This window comes from Phaenicophaeus curvirostris, chromosome 2 (genome assembly GCF_032191515.1).
Source record: "Phaenicophaeus curvirostris isolate KB17595 chromosome 2, BPBGC_Pcur_1.0, whole genome shotgun sequence".
NCBI classification, from domain to species: Eukaryota; Metazoa; Chordata; class Aves; order Cuculiformes; family Cuculidae; genus Phaenicophaeus; species Phaenicophaeus curvirostris.
In genome coordinates this window covers 20,963,131-20,978,460 of record NC_091393.1, presented here as the reverse complement: position 1 = coordinate 20,978,460, position 15,330 = coordinate 20,963,131, and the positions used below count along the sequence as shown (strand labels likewise).

The following is a 15,330-nucleotide window of genomic DNA, read 5'->3' as shown; positions in this document are numbered from 1 at the left end:
AACAGCAAGCAGGAGGGCGGGCTGTGCAACAGCAATTAACTCTGTTACAAGAAGTGAGAGTATTTCAAATGTAATCTATTTGAATCAAGAAGGCAAAAAGCAATACTAGAGGTTAAGCAGAGGCTCACCATACTCCAAGCCTCCCACAAAACAGCAGGGATTACAGTAAACCCACATCTATTAAGTATTCTAACGTGCACAAGCAACTGATCTGGTTGGGTTAGTCCAGTTTTAAATCGTGGGTTTGACCTGACAAGAAGTACGCTGTCTATTTCTTGAAAGTGGTTTCCATACTGAAAATTGTTCTTTCGTGACCCTTATACTTCAAAAGATCCCATAGATACTACTAATCTAAAAGATCACAGGGTTAAGGATAAACATACTTATATTTAACAACTTTTCATAGTTTCATTTGGAAGGAATAGTTTGAATTGCACTAGTGTTGTTCTCAAGATGCCCAAAGGAGACCGAAAAAAAGCAAGCAAGGAAACAATATTGATTAGGTTTCATACTTATGTACATTTTAAAGCTAATAACCATGAAAAAGAGAAAGGAACACAATAATTGCAGCAAATATTTGTACATGCTTTTCATATAATGATCATCGGTGTCAAGTTGTTATGAAGCAGCAGAGAGAACATTTGCAGAAAGCAGCTTGTTTACAGCTACAAGCTGCAACTACCACAATCTGTCCTGTTTACACTAGAAGATACTATGTATTAATAGTAATTTTTCAGCATATTTTCTTCAGGAATATTCTAGTTAAGAATTTCCCTGTGTTCACATTTGCTCTCTGAAGAAATAAGGACACTTCAGTATCTCATTTATCATTTAAACTCTGTCACACTACCAGACAATGATAAATCTGAGATGGATTTAAATCTAGCCATTCTGCAGCCAGCTTTAAATGAGTCAGCTTTATGCCCACCTGTCTTTTAACTTCTACCAATGCTACACAGAGTCAAGTAAATTAGTTAATTACAAGTGAATTATTTCAGTATTACACCTGTACAGATATTTGTCACTTAAACAGGAGGACAAAAATGTGAAAGGCTATTGTGTGAAGTTTCACATGAAAAGTACTGTCTTTGACACTCTTGTTCAGGTTATCTATAATTACAAACTACAGTAGGTTTTAAATCCAGGCTGTACAGAGCAGATCTCCTTTATTTGCTCATAATTTTTCCTTCAGTATCTATAGCAAGTGAAGGAAAAAGTATTTCTAGGAATGTCATGTATGGACATCTCCATTCTATGACTCTGTAATGGTTGTAAATTAGAAGATTTAGACTAGACATAAGGAGGAAATTCTTCACAAATGAGGGTGGTGAAGAACTGGCACAGGTTGCTCAGGGAAGCTGTAGCTGCCCCATTCCTGGAGGTGTTCAAGGGCAGGTTGGATGAAGCCTTGAGCAGCCTGTTCCAGTGGGAGATGTCCCTGCCCATGGCAGTGGGGTTGGAACTAGATGATATATAAGGTATCTTCCAACCCAAACCACTCCATGATGATACGATTCTGTGGTCTCCTTCAGAATTACAGGTAGGTGTGTTCTGCTCTATCTGCACATCTGTGTAGGCGTGTGCATTTGAGTAACGTCTAAATATCATCATAACAGCAATACCGAAGGGCTCAACTCATAGCAACATCTCAACTGGATATTGAGGCTACATGAAAACAGTTGCACACCAAAAGACAATACTGGCACTTCACCAAAAATCGTTGCAATAAAACTATCACAGAAGTAAAAGAAAGCTACAGGCTTCCAGACCGAGCACTTGAGTCATTAAACGCAAGTTAACATGAATCCAATCATCACTGATGAATCAGCTCAACTGTTTAGCCTGTCAGGACTAATTATGTGGAGAAACAGATGGTATTTCCATAGGACAGCAAGCCATTTCTACATGCTTTTTTTTTTTTTTTTGGAAAGAAAAAAGCCAATATGCCTCTACTTTGTCTCAGTAAGTTGTGAGTAAATAAAGCTTCTCTATCCTGTTACTCTTTTGATTCTAAACAGTCACAGATATTTCCCGCAGAAAAGTAAGATGATGTCAACAGCACAGAAAAGGTTAGAATCCTTGATCACTGTTCACAGGCGGCTCAGAAAACTATTTTGACGTATTCTAAAAATCTTTTCTGATTATTTTTCCTCAGAAACAACAGAAATAGCATAAAACATGAAGAGAGTATAATAAGAAGTTATACAAACCTGTTTTCAATTTGAGAATGAACATTTTGCCACCTCTCAGCTAACTGATCAGCTTTTTCTTTATGCCAGTCAAAGTCAAGATCACGTTCCTTGTGCATTTTAAACATCTGATCACTGATCATCTTTGCCTTCTGCAGTTCATCCTCTAAGGCGTGGAACACATATCGTTTCTCATCTACTTCAGACCTCCATTGCTAGTATGCAACAAATGACAGATTGTACGTAACTCTTAGATTATGGCACTGTTTTATAAATCAGTATTTTACATGAGTAAAATGCATAAATGAATAAATGAAAAATGTTTGAACTAATATTTTAATTTTGGTTGCTCAGACACTGCAATGGCACCAGAATGGGTCTGAAGCAACTAATCAGCTGTAACTGTGGAATAATTATAAGTAAAAGTATCACCAACAACACATGCATCACAAAAGACAGGAAATTAACACAATTATCTTATAAACTACAGCTTTCAAAGAAATTCTTAGGTAGATGGTGATTGTTCCATCTAATAAAAAGCATTACTAATTGTTTGCTATATTAAAATGAGGCATATACAGCACACTCAAAATGCTGAACATCAGTCTTACCCTTTCTCAGAGAGATCTGTCAAACCTCCTAGGAAACGCTGATTATTCTACCATAGCAGCAGCAGGAACGTTATTGTGGCCACACTTATATAACAAACATTTATGCTACCTTAAGCACATCTTACCATGTGAAGAGAGAAAAAACCACCCCAACTTACTGCAGCACTGACGAGAGCCACTCTTGGAAGCTCACATACTGCAAGGAATTTCCTAACAGCAGGAAAGCACATTCCGAGATATCAATCCTATTATAGCCTTTCCTCCAAATACATACCCCAACTTTTGATGCACTATACAGTACAGCATAACCAAAGCAGGTGTTTTAAGACACCTATTTCACTTTCCTATCATTAGACTACCCATGCCCATGAAAAAGGCACCACTCAACTTACCTTTAATGTACCCATCAGATTCTCTATATTGTTTTTGTCAGCCGTTACTGCCTCTTCTTCACACAACTTAGTTTCATAGAGTTTTACTAAAAATTCTGCTTCGTGGGTGTTTTTCAGCACCAAACTTACTGTTTTTAATCTGAAAGAAAAGTAATCCTGTGTTAACAGAACCATCAGTAACAGCATTCAACACTTGTGTTTTACAGCCTTTTCACATCACAAGGTACCCCTTCATACACTATTAAAATTACGTTACCTCCCTTTTCCTTGATCAGTACTATTCATACTAGTATCTTTATATTTAATTTATTTTGAAGAGAAAACTGTAAACTAAAAAATATGATGGGATATGGCCTATTACATACTTATCTATGTAAATGGAAGACATGGAATAGACTTGGTTCATGTTCTGAATAACAACATTGAGTTCAGAGCGCAGAGTAGGGACTGAGGGTGAACCAGCAGCTTGACTGAAAAACTCTTCACATTTAGCTGTGATGACTCCCAGGTTATCCTTCAGTCGATCTAGCTCCTTCTTCAGTTTCTGTAAAATGAAAGGTGATTGACAGTGCTTTTATCCTACACAAACTTCATGTATACTCTACTTAATCATCAGCACTGGTTTCTTCTCTTTTGTTTGTTTCACATGGACACCATTAAAAATACTTGAAAAGGAATATATAAATAAAAAGGAAACAAGCAGAGTTGCCATTTATTGGCATCTTTTTTCTCAGAAACACAAGGTTAGTCTGACTCTTGTCTTTTCAAGATGCACCACAAACTTCCCTGGCTACACTCAAAAGGTGTAGATACATTTGTTTTAAAATAAAACTCTTCTCCTAGGTAAAACAGCCTTTCTCAAAGGCTCACCTCTTGCTCTGAAATCCTGAAGGTACTTTCATGCATATCATCCCTTTCCATTGGGGTTCGGATCTGCTGTATTAAACGCTCCTCACAGCTCTCCAGCTGAAGTCTGATATTTCTGACTTCAGAGATGTACAGATTGTAAACGGATTCTTCCTGCTCCTCTGTTGAAAACACAAGGCACATGTTAGCAAACAAAGCCATCACACCATTTTCACCATTCCTGTTATGAAACACTATAAAAGTCACCATTCTACAGGTATTTTCATGACTGGCTGAAATCCCATCAGCTTCCAACTGAAATTTGGCTATAAGGCAAATTTCAGAAATCTTAGCATCACCCCTCATGCAGACACTGCTAAACTCAGCAACTAATTATTTCAGTCAGATGACATCAAGAACTACAGAAAATCTCCAGGGTTTTTCAGTTATTTTAAGTTCCGTCTTTCAGATGCACAGGGCAACGCATTTTCCTTAAGTAAAGAGAACTATGCTAATTCAGTAATCAGCTTTGCACTACTATATTTCTTTCAGTCATTAGCTACTTGACAGTCAATTACAGCAGATATCCTAAGCTTTTTGCTCTTACTGTATTTAAAAATGGAGTTAAGATAGCAGTAAGTATAGGCATTCTGTGGAGCTACAAAAATACTGAGGACACTTTTCTTGCATTAACAGCGTGAAAAAAGTTTGAATTCTGCTATAAACTCAACAAAGTAATAAAGCTGCATTTCCAACATTCATAAACAAGGAAGGTAGGACTAAACAGTAAGCTATAAAATAAATTCTTGCGTGGAAAATCTTTTGTAGTGCTCTGTATATTAAGTAACGCATAAATATTTCTAAATAACTTAATATATACAAAGTTAAAAAATCTTACAGCTTCTGAACAATGTAATAGTGCACACTGTTAAAAAGATGACTATCTGCTCAGAAGAACTGAAGCATTAAGAATATCAATATGATAAAATGGGTAATTCATGAGAGCTTGTATTCAGAGAGAGAAGTTTTATCAAGAACTACAATCTCTCTTGTGAGGGCATCATTCTACTCTTCTCGGCGAAGTTTTACCTCTTTCTGCAGATTTCAGAAGCTCTTGATAGTATTGCTTGCAAACATTGACTTCCCTTTCCAGCTGAGCGGTATCAGAGCTTGTAAAGATTTTGGACTCCTGGCTGTCTTCCACAAAATCATCAAAGCGGGATTGCAAATTGCTTAGAACCTGCTGGTGTTCACCTGGCAACATCGTCTTTATCTGGAACAGATTATAAACCCAAGGGACAGTCAGCAGTGATGCATCACTCACACAGTTCCCTGTACTGCTTCTTATCAAAAGGCAATATGTACTAAGATGGTAAAGTCAAAGAATTGAGGTTCTGAGAGCTTGGTGCTCCAAGGCTGGAATCCACTTGACAGGTATCAGCATAACAGTTGATAGTTCACACTCACTATAAAATCCTTTTCCATCTTTAATGCCAGTAACGGGCTATGTTAAGTCAATCGTACGTTAGACACCATTCCTCCATCTAACGCCACAGGGCAACAAACAGTAACCCATCAATAGTTATAGGAGTAGGGAGACTTCAAGAATTATTTTAGAACCCTTCTTTTCAACAGCAACAGTGGGAAATTAGGAGTGAAAATGTTGATTTGGGTGTTACAAATGTTACTGCAACATTTTGTAGACAGATATATACCAATATTGCACAATCACAGAAACAATGAAACATGGAATCACAGAATGGTTTGGGTTGGAAGGGACCTTAAAGCCCATGGGCAGCGACACCTCCCGCTGGGTTGGGCTGCTCAAGGTCCCATCCAACCTGGCTTTGAACACTTCCAGGGAGGGGGAATCCACAACGTGCCTGGGCAACCTGTGCCAGTGTCTCACAGCCCTCAGTGTGAAGAATTTCCTCCTAATGTCTCATTTAAATCTTCCCCCTTCCAATTTAAAGCCATTTCTCATATCACTACAGGCTGTTGCAAAAAGCCCCTTCCCAGCTTTCTTGTAGGCTGCCTTCAGGTACTGGAAGGTCACTATAAGGTCTCCCCAGAGCCTTCTCTGCTCCAGGCTGAACAACCCCAACTCTCTCAGCCTGTAACACTAACATAGTAAACTATACATCTAACATCATGTAATTCAGTGATCTCACACACTGTTGTAGCCAGACAGAGTAGTATTTTGATATATATCACTATTTCATTCCTGACAAATTGATCCCAGTTAGCTGTTTAACATCTCGAGTTACAGACATGTATAAGAATGAAAAAAAAATGCATTACAGAGGAATGAGTGTTCAGCTGCCTTCAGCCTGAAAGACTAAATGTCACTTCACAGCTGGTCCATTTTAAGTAAGATGTTGCAGCCATAAAGAAAGAAAGTCTGGGATTTTTCCATGAAGCTTAACTTTAGCCTAACAAAGCAAATCTCCCCAGGTGATACAGCATAAATGCAGAAAGGTAGACTCATCCAGAACAAAATTCAGATTTAGACACTGTTCAATTGCTTTCAAGATCCCGTCCTGCTGCTGACAACAGGAGACCAGAGAGATTAGTGCAATAAGGCTACAGGTAGTTTCCATAATACAACCTCTCTGCTCCTTCCACAAATGCATCTGTGCAAAGGTTACTCAGGTCATGACAGAATGTTGCACAGTGGTACCCAGCGTGGCCACCGCTGGCTATTCCCACAAGGAGGATGAGGACTGCTGCAAATTGCTGACCATATGATATTTCTGGGAAGCCTTAGCCTACGACTTCCCACCAAATGGCTAACAGGTCCTTGCTAGTCATAGCACTTACCGAGGCAACATTGCCAGCTCGAACAGCTTCAATTTCGTTTGTCAGGTAATGCCAGGACACGACACTCTTCATGTTTACATGTGACTCATGCCAAAGGGCCAGAACATTCTGAAATTGCTGTTCAATTCTGAAACACAGAAGATGCTAACATTAGACCAAAGGTAACACATGAAATTGGAAAAAAATGCTACACATTATTTTGATCACAGAATCACAGAATAACCAGGTTGGAAGAGACCCACCGGATCATTGAGTCCAACCATTCCTATCAAACACTTAACCATATCCCTCAGCACCTCGTCCACCTGTGCCTTAAACACCTCCAGGGAAGGTGACTCAACCACCTCCCTGCGCAGCCTGTTCCAGTGCCCAATGACCCTTTCTGTAAAGAATTTTTTCCTAACGTCCAGCCTAAACCTCCCCTGGCGGAGCTTGAGGCCATTCCCTCTTGTCCTGTCCCCTGTCAGTTGGAAGAAGAGGCCAGCACCTTCCTCTCTACAACCTCCTTTCAGGTAGTTGTAGAGAGCAATGAGGTCACCCCTCAGCCTCCTCTTCGCTTCCTTCAGCCTCCTCTTTTATGATGCAAGCTTCATAAAAAGGAAACAGGAGATTTTGTTTTGTCCTTACCTGTTGGCAGTATCTATTGCTTCTTTGTTTGGTGGAGGAACTGTAAAGCATACAGATGGCACCATGGCCTCATTACCACTTGGACTAATGACTTTCCATTTAGCACGATGGGAGTTGTTTGCTAACACACACTCATCATCTTTGTAAATTGTTATCTAGTATTAACAGAAAAGCAGAATAATTTAATGAGCTAAGCATTACAAAATACTTTTACAAAGAACTTCTGCAAGTGGTGTCAACAAATAAGCAAGAGAACAACAAAAACAATGTTAAACACAAGGATTTGCTCTTGTTTACTAGGGTGGAAGAAATTTAGTGCCTGACATTCTCCAAGAACATGGTAATTAATGAAACTTTAACTCAATTCTCACGTCTGTAATTGATTTGAAAAAAATCAAGTTTCTAACCTCAATTTGTCTATAGTCACAGATGGCTTTAATTGGGATGGATGTTTTGAGTATACAGTCAGGGTTCCTTGGCTTCAGCTGAATTATTGCCTTTGCTCTCCCCACAAGGCCTGCTACTGTGCTCTTATACTGCAAGAGTTGTTCTTTTTCTTCCTAAAACAGTTAATAAAAGGACACATTGTAAGAGATGGCCAGAATGCAGCACAGTTTCTTTGATCCTGTTATGCTTTCTTTTTCTGACTTATTTTACTGTGTTCCTTAAAGTAACACATTCTACAAGAATAAAATATCTTTCAGAAGTCACTGGTTTCCCACAACATCTGGTATGGTAAAGATAAAGAAACAAATAACACTGTATTTTAAGTGTATAAAAATAGTCACTATATATGAGTAGATGCAATTATTTAATTATAAATTCTATGAAACATATCTTTTCACACTCCTTCATTTCAAATGAGTTATTTTAACATGCATATTTTATATCCAGTCATAATGAATGCATTTCTTGTGTAATTGTAACTCATACTAAACAGGTCCTTGAATTCTTACCATAGACTCCTGGACAAGGTCTTCCAGCCTATGAAGGCTGCTTGACCTATCACAACTGTATTTTCGGTATATGGTATCTTTCAAATATATACGAAAATACAGTTGTGATAGGTCAAGCAGCCTTCATAGGCTGGAAGACCTTGTCCAGGAGTCTTTGAAACAATCTAAAAAGTATACAAACAGCTACAATATTACGTTTTCTTTAAGTGCTTATTATTTTAAGATTATCATTTCTAGCAGATTGAAGTGACCACTGTAGCACACAAAGTGATCTCATGTGTCATTGTGCTCTTCAGGAAGGCTCTAACACCAGTTATTCTTGGTAGTATCCACATGCAAAATTAATTCAGCAGTTACTGAACGTTAGTTAATCACTGTTCCTGCAGTGCAAATGTTTTCTGAAGTGATTCTTGCTTCCCTTGGAATTACGGTTACTGTCATATATAAAGAACAGACGAAGTCTAAAACTGTATCAAACTAGCTGTGACCTTCAGCAAGCCCACTAGAGCAAACACTTTGTGAAGGAGGGAAGTGAGCTTCCACACTTGGCAGTTCTACGTGGGCATCTGCACCTCCAAACTGGGGTTCTGGTTAAGCATGGCTGGGAAGGGAAATGTCCTGCCATAATCCTCACCCGACTCTGTCCCCAAAACCTCATTTCTCAAATCCACAATTCTCATTTCTTCCACCTAATACCAGGAGCCCAAATTGCTTCAGTGTCCGTTTCCCGACTCTGGGTTCTCACCTTTCTCAGTCCAAAGGCACCTCATCCCAGCATCAGTCCCCTGCCTCTTCAACCTTACCTAACCCAGAAGACACTAAGAACTAATCTTTATAATTTAAATATTAAAAAGGAGGCTTTTTTATCCAAAACCTCTTAAAACTTCAATCCTGGTGCACGTAACTGGGAAACCCTTAAGCCTTCCATTCTCATGCATGTACCCGAGTGCTGTATCACTTGCTGAGTATATAAGTGGATGATAATCAGAATGGTGTTTTGTTGGACATGTCTGCTTTCAGGGTGTTCTCTGTTCCATTTATTATTAATGCTTTACGTTCCATTGCTATTTGGATAGTTCTGCAAAAACACCTAGAATATGTTGTCCCTTGGCTACCATTAACCACTCTCTACTCTACATCATTTGCACAAGCTGTATTGACAGCAGTTGTCTATGATGAGGAGAGAACACTGCTTCATCCTCAGAGTCTCAACTTGCAGCTGCAGCGCTCTGAAAAAAACATCAGGCTGGTTTTTCACCCTCTGTGAACTGATATAACCATAGTGAAGACAATACAGGAATGGCAACGCTGTGGGAGCATGGCTCATCATCCAGTGACTGCACATGACAAATGACTATTCTAGAACTGCTGTGAGAAAGCAGCCAGCAGTTTCAGTAGAGCTTCTTTGTTATGCTTTTAACTCAAAACATTTCCTATTCTTACCTCAAAATATGCAGCATTTTCTCTCAAATGTTGTTCAACACAGTGACAGAGCTGAAGAATCCAGCTCCATTGTGTCTGCATTGCAGCTCTATAGGCCTTTAGAGGAAACAAGAAGATTTTACAAAAGGAAATTTAAAAAAAAACACCAACATGCATACGTTTCTAGAAATTAGGAAACATTAAAGTAATGTAGCAAACACAAGCATCTAAACCTGACTCCCTCACCTAGGAAAGCTGTAGCAAGAAAATTCCAATTAGACACGAGAAAAAAACAGTTGCTACAGCATAGGCAAACATCAGAAAACTCACACAGAAAAGGGATGAAATCACCACATTCTTGGGCACTCACATGATTCAGCCCAACAACCCTGACACTGTCTTAAGCAGGGGCTGAACTACATCTCCTGAAGCTCTCCCAGTCTAAGCTAGTCTAGAATCATAGAACTGCTTGGTTGGAAAAGACCTTTGAGATCATTGAGTCCAACCATACCTGTCCACTACTAAACCATATCCCTCAGCTCACCTACCCGTCTTTTAAATACCTCCAGGGATGTTGACTCCACCACCTCCCTGGGCAGCCTCTGCCAGTGCCCGAGAACCCTTCCAGTGAAGAAATTTGTCTTAACGTCCAATCTGAACCTCCCCTGCTGCAGCTTGAGGCCACTTGTCACTTGGGAGAAGAGACCAACATCCACCTTGCTACAACCTCCTCTCAGGGAGCTGTAGACAGTGATAAGGTCTCCCCTCAGCCTCCTCTTCTCCAGGCTAAACAACAAAGACTTGTGCTCCAGCCCCTTCACCAGCCCCATTGCCCTTCTCCTGATAAGTTTTGCTATTTACTCATTCAAAATAGCTGGATCCTTCGTTGGATACAAACCAGGTATTAAAGTAACACTGAATTCACAATAAAAATAATTAATCAGCAATTGCTGCAGTGTATAATTTCGTGTAACAGTTGCACAAGAAATTTAAGGGACACAGTTCTACTGGAATGATGCCCCTGAAACTGAGCTGAGCGCGGCCACTGCAGATGCACCAGCAGAGGGCACTCTTGACTTTGAGAAAAAAGCTCAAAGTCTCAATTTTTCAATTCCCTATGATTCTCAGGGAATTGAAAGGAGTTTTTCCATTGCCTTTAATTAATTTCAAACTGATGCATTAATGCAGAGATTATTCTGTAGGCATAAAAAGGCATAACTCCCCATTTTTGTTATTTTAAAGTGTTTCAATATAGCATTATTTTAGAAATCATAACCTGCATAATCACCTTCACTGTGACAGCCTAGATTCATAATACCTATTTTTAATATTCTCAATTATATCACACTGGTAAGAACCTGTTATAACAGCAAATACTTTTAAAGAATGGAATTCCCTGTATTACATAAAAGGTAATTTATTGTTCAAAGTAAATGTCATGAAAAGGAAAGAAAGGAGGAGTTTTCTTCCAGTTTCAAATTCACGCAGATATAAACTCAATGAACTGAAGAACCACAAAGATCCTCCCCCCACCCCGACCTTTTTTTCATTCTTATATAATAGAACAGCTTTTTTGTTTCCATTTTTACCACCCACTGTCTGTATTTACTCTTTTCCTGTAGATCTACAGGCAAAAGCATTTTACGTTGCTCTTGGAAACTTGTTACGAGGTACAGTACATTTCATGCAAACCTTTATAACATAGCGTTTAATTCAAATTTGAGGTAAATCACATGACCTGGTCAGATCTTTAACAGTGAAACAAGTTTCATAAGTCACTGAGAAAAAAAGTTATGAAACCAGCTCTAAAACATAGCAGGAATACATACAGTAAGTGACTAGAAAAGCTCTACTGAACAACACCTTTCAACTCAACAGGAGAGAAACCACCTAAGAACTATTCTGTGTCCTAAGCTTGTCAATGCAATTTGTATCAATAACTCTAGATTCACAAAACTATTTTCTTGTTTGTGTGCCATTTTTACTAACTTACCTCAATGGTTAGCCTGGCTGGGTGATTTTCAAGAAGCAATTGCTCAGCTATTTCTTGTACTGATTTAATAACTTCTTCTTTTTGATCAAGCTCTCTCATCAATTCCTTTTTTTCCAGACAAAAACAAAAAAGATACAAATGTTTTAAAAATCTCCTAAATTCTAAAAGATAATTCCCTCTGGATTATATTAGCAATACATACTGCATGGTATTCCTTTTTTCTTGTTATATTGGGGTTTCTTTCACTCCAGTCATATGCAACCTCTTCCTCTTCTTTTTCATTCAGCCATATCAACTCTTTAGTCGCACGCGAGACAAAATTGTGAAGAGTATCTAAATGTCTTTCCTGATTTCTTGATGTGTTCTTTATTAAGAAGAAGGAAAAAAAAAGATTTACACAAATCAGGATGTAAAGCTCGTTCCTTATCAAAGCTGAGGTACACTGAAAAGCTGAACATCAAAGAGGTGTGAGAAACTTACCAAGAGTTTTGAATACTGACTCTCCAGTTTGTGCAATTTTTCTGCATAACTGAGTTTAAGAGGGGCAGTCATTTGGATCTGTATCCGGTACATGAGGTCAAAAGATAACAAAAAGGTTAGATATGTTAAACCCTTAGATCTCCAATGTCATGATATGTCAACTAGACAGCAGTAAGACTGTGGAACACAAGCACAGTTCTAAAATTCAATAAGAAATACAGGATATGGTGCTGTACCTCACTAATTTTAGCTTCTTTAAGGCTGGATTCAAATTCCTCAATAGCTCTGTGGACGTTTTTGTGATTTTCTAAATGGCTCTCAACACTTGGTAAATCTGAACCCCATTCTGCTCGGTCAAGTTGCACCTTACAAAGAAGATGGAAAAATTAGCTACGATCTACAATGAGCGAACATAATCATTAGAAGCACACCGTTGCCATTAAGATTGTTACCTGCATTTCTTCCACCCAGCTCAATAGGTCCTGGACAAATTTCATGTTTACCTCCTCTTCTGTCAAATTCTGATCCATAAAAGCTGATTTCATAAGAGGTTTTCTTATTTGCATCAGTTTGAGTGTTTGCAGAGTCCCACTGTCTACTCCTGTCACATAGCTTTGAATTAACCTTGGTGGAATGCCTGGTGTGTAAGCGGGAGTGATGGTTGGCGTCAGTCTGGAAGAAAGACCTGATGAAAGGCCAGAAGTCAAGCTAGAAGAAGTCAAAGTAGGTGTTAAACCTTGGGTCATTGCAGTATTTAATTCAGGGGTTAAGTTTGTTGTAAATCCTGAGTTTAAGCTTTCAGTTATTCCCGATATCATCAGCTTCGTCTGCTCTGTTGTCAGTCCATGCCCTTTGTTGTAGATGGAAGAACATTCGGTCCGTATGGCCATCAGTTCTTCATGAAGTTTTGCAACTCTATTACAATAAAAGAAATTAAATAAATACATATATAAAATAATAATTTCAATGAATGCTTATGATTAAGGTTTATCATCATGAACTGAATAGCAATATCAATTCACATGATTTCTTACACTTTAGTTGTATGCCTGTATTTATAAATAAACATTTATAATGAAGCGTAGGGCATGTCTACATAAATATGTATGTCCATATAAAAACAGATAACAGATGCATTAATCGGGCAACAACCAGAAACTCGGCGTGGTATGGGCACTAGCAAGACAGAACTCTTACAAGATACTGCATGTTGCAGTACATCAAACACTTGCAGTTCACTGCCAAGGATCTCTTATGTCCTTGATCTCACCCAGTCCAGAACAAATCCCGAAAAACTGTGAAGCCACTGCTTCATAAAATTGGATTATGCTGGATAAATGCAGCTTTCTGCTAAGACCATGCACACACTCCCACAGAAAAACTACTGCTACCCTATTTGCTACCTGCGAAGATATCTGCAGCTTTCACCAGAAATCTCATCTCCTTTTTAAAATCAAAGTTAGTGAATTCTAAAAGCGTCTCAGGTGAAATAAAGGAAGCCAACATCTTTATATTCATGTTAGCAAACATTAAAGTCGTGTTCCACTGAACGACTTCATTTTCGCAGAACAGTACAAACAGCTCCTCTTGTCTTCAACGTTTGTGAGCAATATACCCACCAGAACACCTGATCATCTTTATTTGTGTGCCCAGTGACAGATTGAGAAGTTCATCCATAGAGTGGTAGGTTTGAAAATGTTGTTAATAATGGGTATCCATATTTGGGACATCTATTTAGTCATATAAATACTGTAAAGTACCTTTGTACAACTTGGTCTGCCTGATAGTATTTTCCATCAATAAGAATTTGGACATCAATCACTTGCTGGCGGAGAAGGTTCTCAGATTCAAGAAGATAGCCAGCTATCTCTGCTTCATGTTGGAACTGGAGTCCCGACTCTAATCTTTTGGTGTCCTGAATAAAGAAGAGAGAGACACTAAGCCCTGCAGCTAAATTGAAGAGAAATATACCATAAGAAATCCTGGGTTTTTTTACAAAAGCTTTTTCGGATCTTGAAATAATTGTGAAATATTTTATCTAACAATCGAAAAAAATACTAATAGAACCCACTCTAGGCAATTTTTGGTATTTTCTTGAAGAAATGCTAAATTAAAATAACAATACAAGGAAAATAAAAGCAGCAGCTATTAAACATGCACTCAAAAGTACAAAAGAATTTTTTTTAAGTAGCCAATCGACTGCACTAAGTTCATGAACATAGACAGGTAAAATCACCAACTTACAGAGTGCAGAGCATTTCGGGCAAGTATTAGTTTGTCCTCACAGCTCCGGCTGTCCCGCTGGATTCTGTTTGCAATCTGCTGCAGCATTTCCAACCTAGGTGATGCCAGAGTATTTCAGAAAAATAAATAAGTATTAATGTTATTTATACTTAACAGAAAAATTGCATGACTTTAAAAAAACAAACAAACATCCAAAAACCCAGCACCTAACACAAAGCACAAATAAATACGCCAAGTTACCTGCTTCCTTCTAAGGTGTCATTACCAAAGCTTATACAAGATTTTATCAATGTGGGACCACAATTAACAGAAAGGAAGTTCTCATTAGAGTCAACGCTGGTTCGAGCACTCGTACTGTTGCTGAAAAGCGAATCACTGCTATGGTAGCTATAACTACTGCTGTTCATTTTTACATCCAGAGCACGATTCTTCTGGCTGTCTACATTTGCTGGAAAATGAAAAGATGAAACTCCTACAAAAAGCACAGCTTCTAGGGATGAAATTTCACTACTGGATTTTGAAACACCTAGCACTCTTCCTTTAAATACGCTTCAGCATGCATATTCAAAACGGCAATTAACATAATGTCAGCTCTTCAAAGGATTTTACCTGGGGCTACATATGCTACCTTGGTTTTGGCTTCCCTACCTTGCATTAAAGCTTTGCAAGTACAGACTAGGCAGCAACATTAGGGCGTCTCTAGGAAACACACGTGCCAAATATTTTATTTAAGTGTCACTGGCTGTCTAT

General features: G+C 38.5%; 2 protein-coding genes across 14 annotated transcripts in view; both read right to left on the bottom strand.

The window, feature by feature from the left end:
- DST (dystonin) overlaps positions 1 to 8,521 on the bottom strand; it is a 140,964-nt gene extending 132,443 nt beyond the window's left edge. For 9 of the 13 annotated variants that reach the window (XM_069851456.1, XM_069851455.1, XM_069851454.1 and 6 more), the window contains exons 1-9: positions 8,442 to 8,521; positions 7,893 to 8,045; positions 7,486 to 7,640; positions 6,859 to 6,985; positions 5,128 to 5,311; positions 4,063 to 4,220; positions 3,558 to 3,736; positions 3,193 to 3,331; positions 2,211 to 2,404 (exon numbers count right to left, since the gene is read on the bottom strand). In XM_069851456.1, coding sequence (XP_069707557.1) covers positions 2,211 to 2,404; positions 3,193 to 3,331; positions 3,558 to 3,736; positions 4,063 to 4,220; positions 5,128 to 5,311; positions 6,859 to 6,985; positions 7,486 to 7,640; positions 7,893 to 8,045; positions 8,442 to 8,444 — 1,292 coding nt within the window. In that variant the 5' untranslated portion in view covers positions 8,445 to 8,521. The remainder of the gene's footprint in view (positions 1 to 2,210; positions 2,405 to 3,192; positions 3,332 to 3,557; positions 3,737 to 4,062; positions 4,221 to 5,127; positions 5,312 to 6,858; positions 6,986 to 7,485; positions 7,641 to 7,892; positions 8,046 to 8,441) is intronic. The other 4 variants (XM_069851467.1, XM_069851464.1, XM_069851466.1 and 1 more) reach the window with 1 other exon arrangement.
- Positions 8,522 to 8,995: 474 nt separating this feature from the next.
- The window catches only part of LOC138717338 (dystonin-like), a 176,151-nt gene continuing 169,816 nt past the window's right edge, over positions 8,996 to 15,330 (bottom strand). Inside the window, exons 16-24 of the mRNA XM_069850854.1 lie at positions 14,581 to 14,674; positions 14,097 to 14,251; positions 12,789 to 13,251; positions 12,573 to 12,701; positions 12,337 to 12,414; positions 12,059 to 12,220; positions 11,857 to 11,961; positions 9,885 to 9,980; positions 8,996 to 9,130 (exon numbers count right to left, since the gene is read on the bottom strand). Of these exons, the coding sequence (XP_069706955.1) occupies positions 8,996 to 9,130; positions 9,885 to 9,980; positions 11,857 to 11,961; positions 12,059 to 12,220; positions 12,337 to 12,414; positions 12,573 to 12,701; positions 12,789 to 13,251; positions 14,097 to 14,251; positions 14,581 to 14,674 (1,417 nt within the window). The remainder of the gene's footprint in view (positions 9,131 to 9,884; positions 9,981 to 11,856; positions 11,962 to 12,058; positions 12,221 to 12,336; positions 12,415 to 12,572; positions 12,702 to 12,788; positions 13,252 to 14,096; positions 14,252 to 14,580; positions 14,675 to 15,330) is intronic.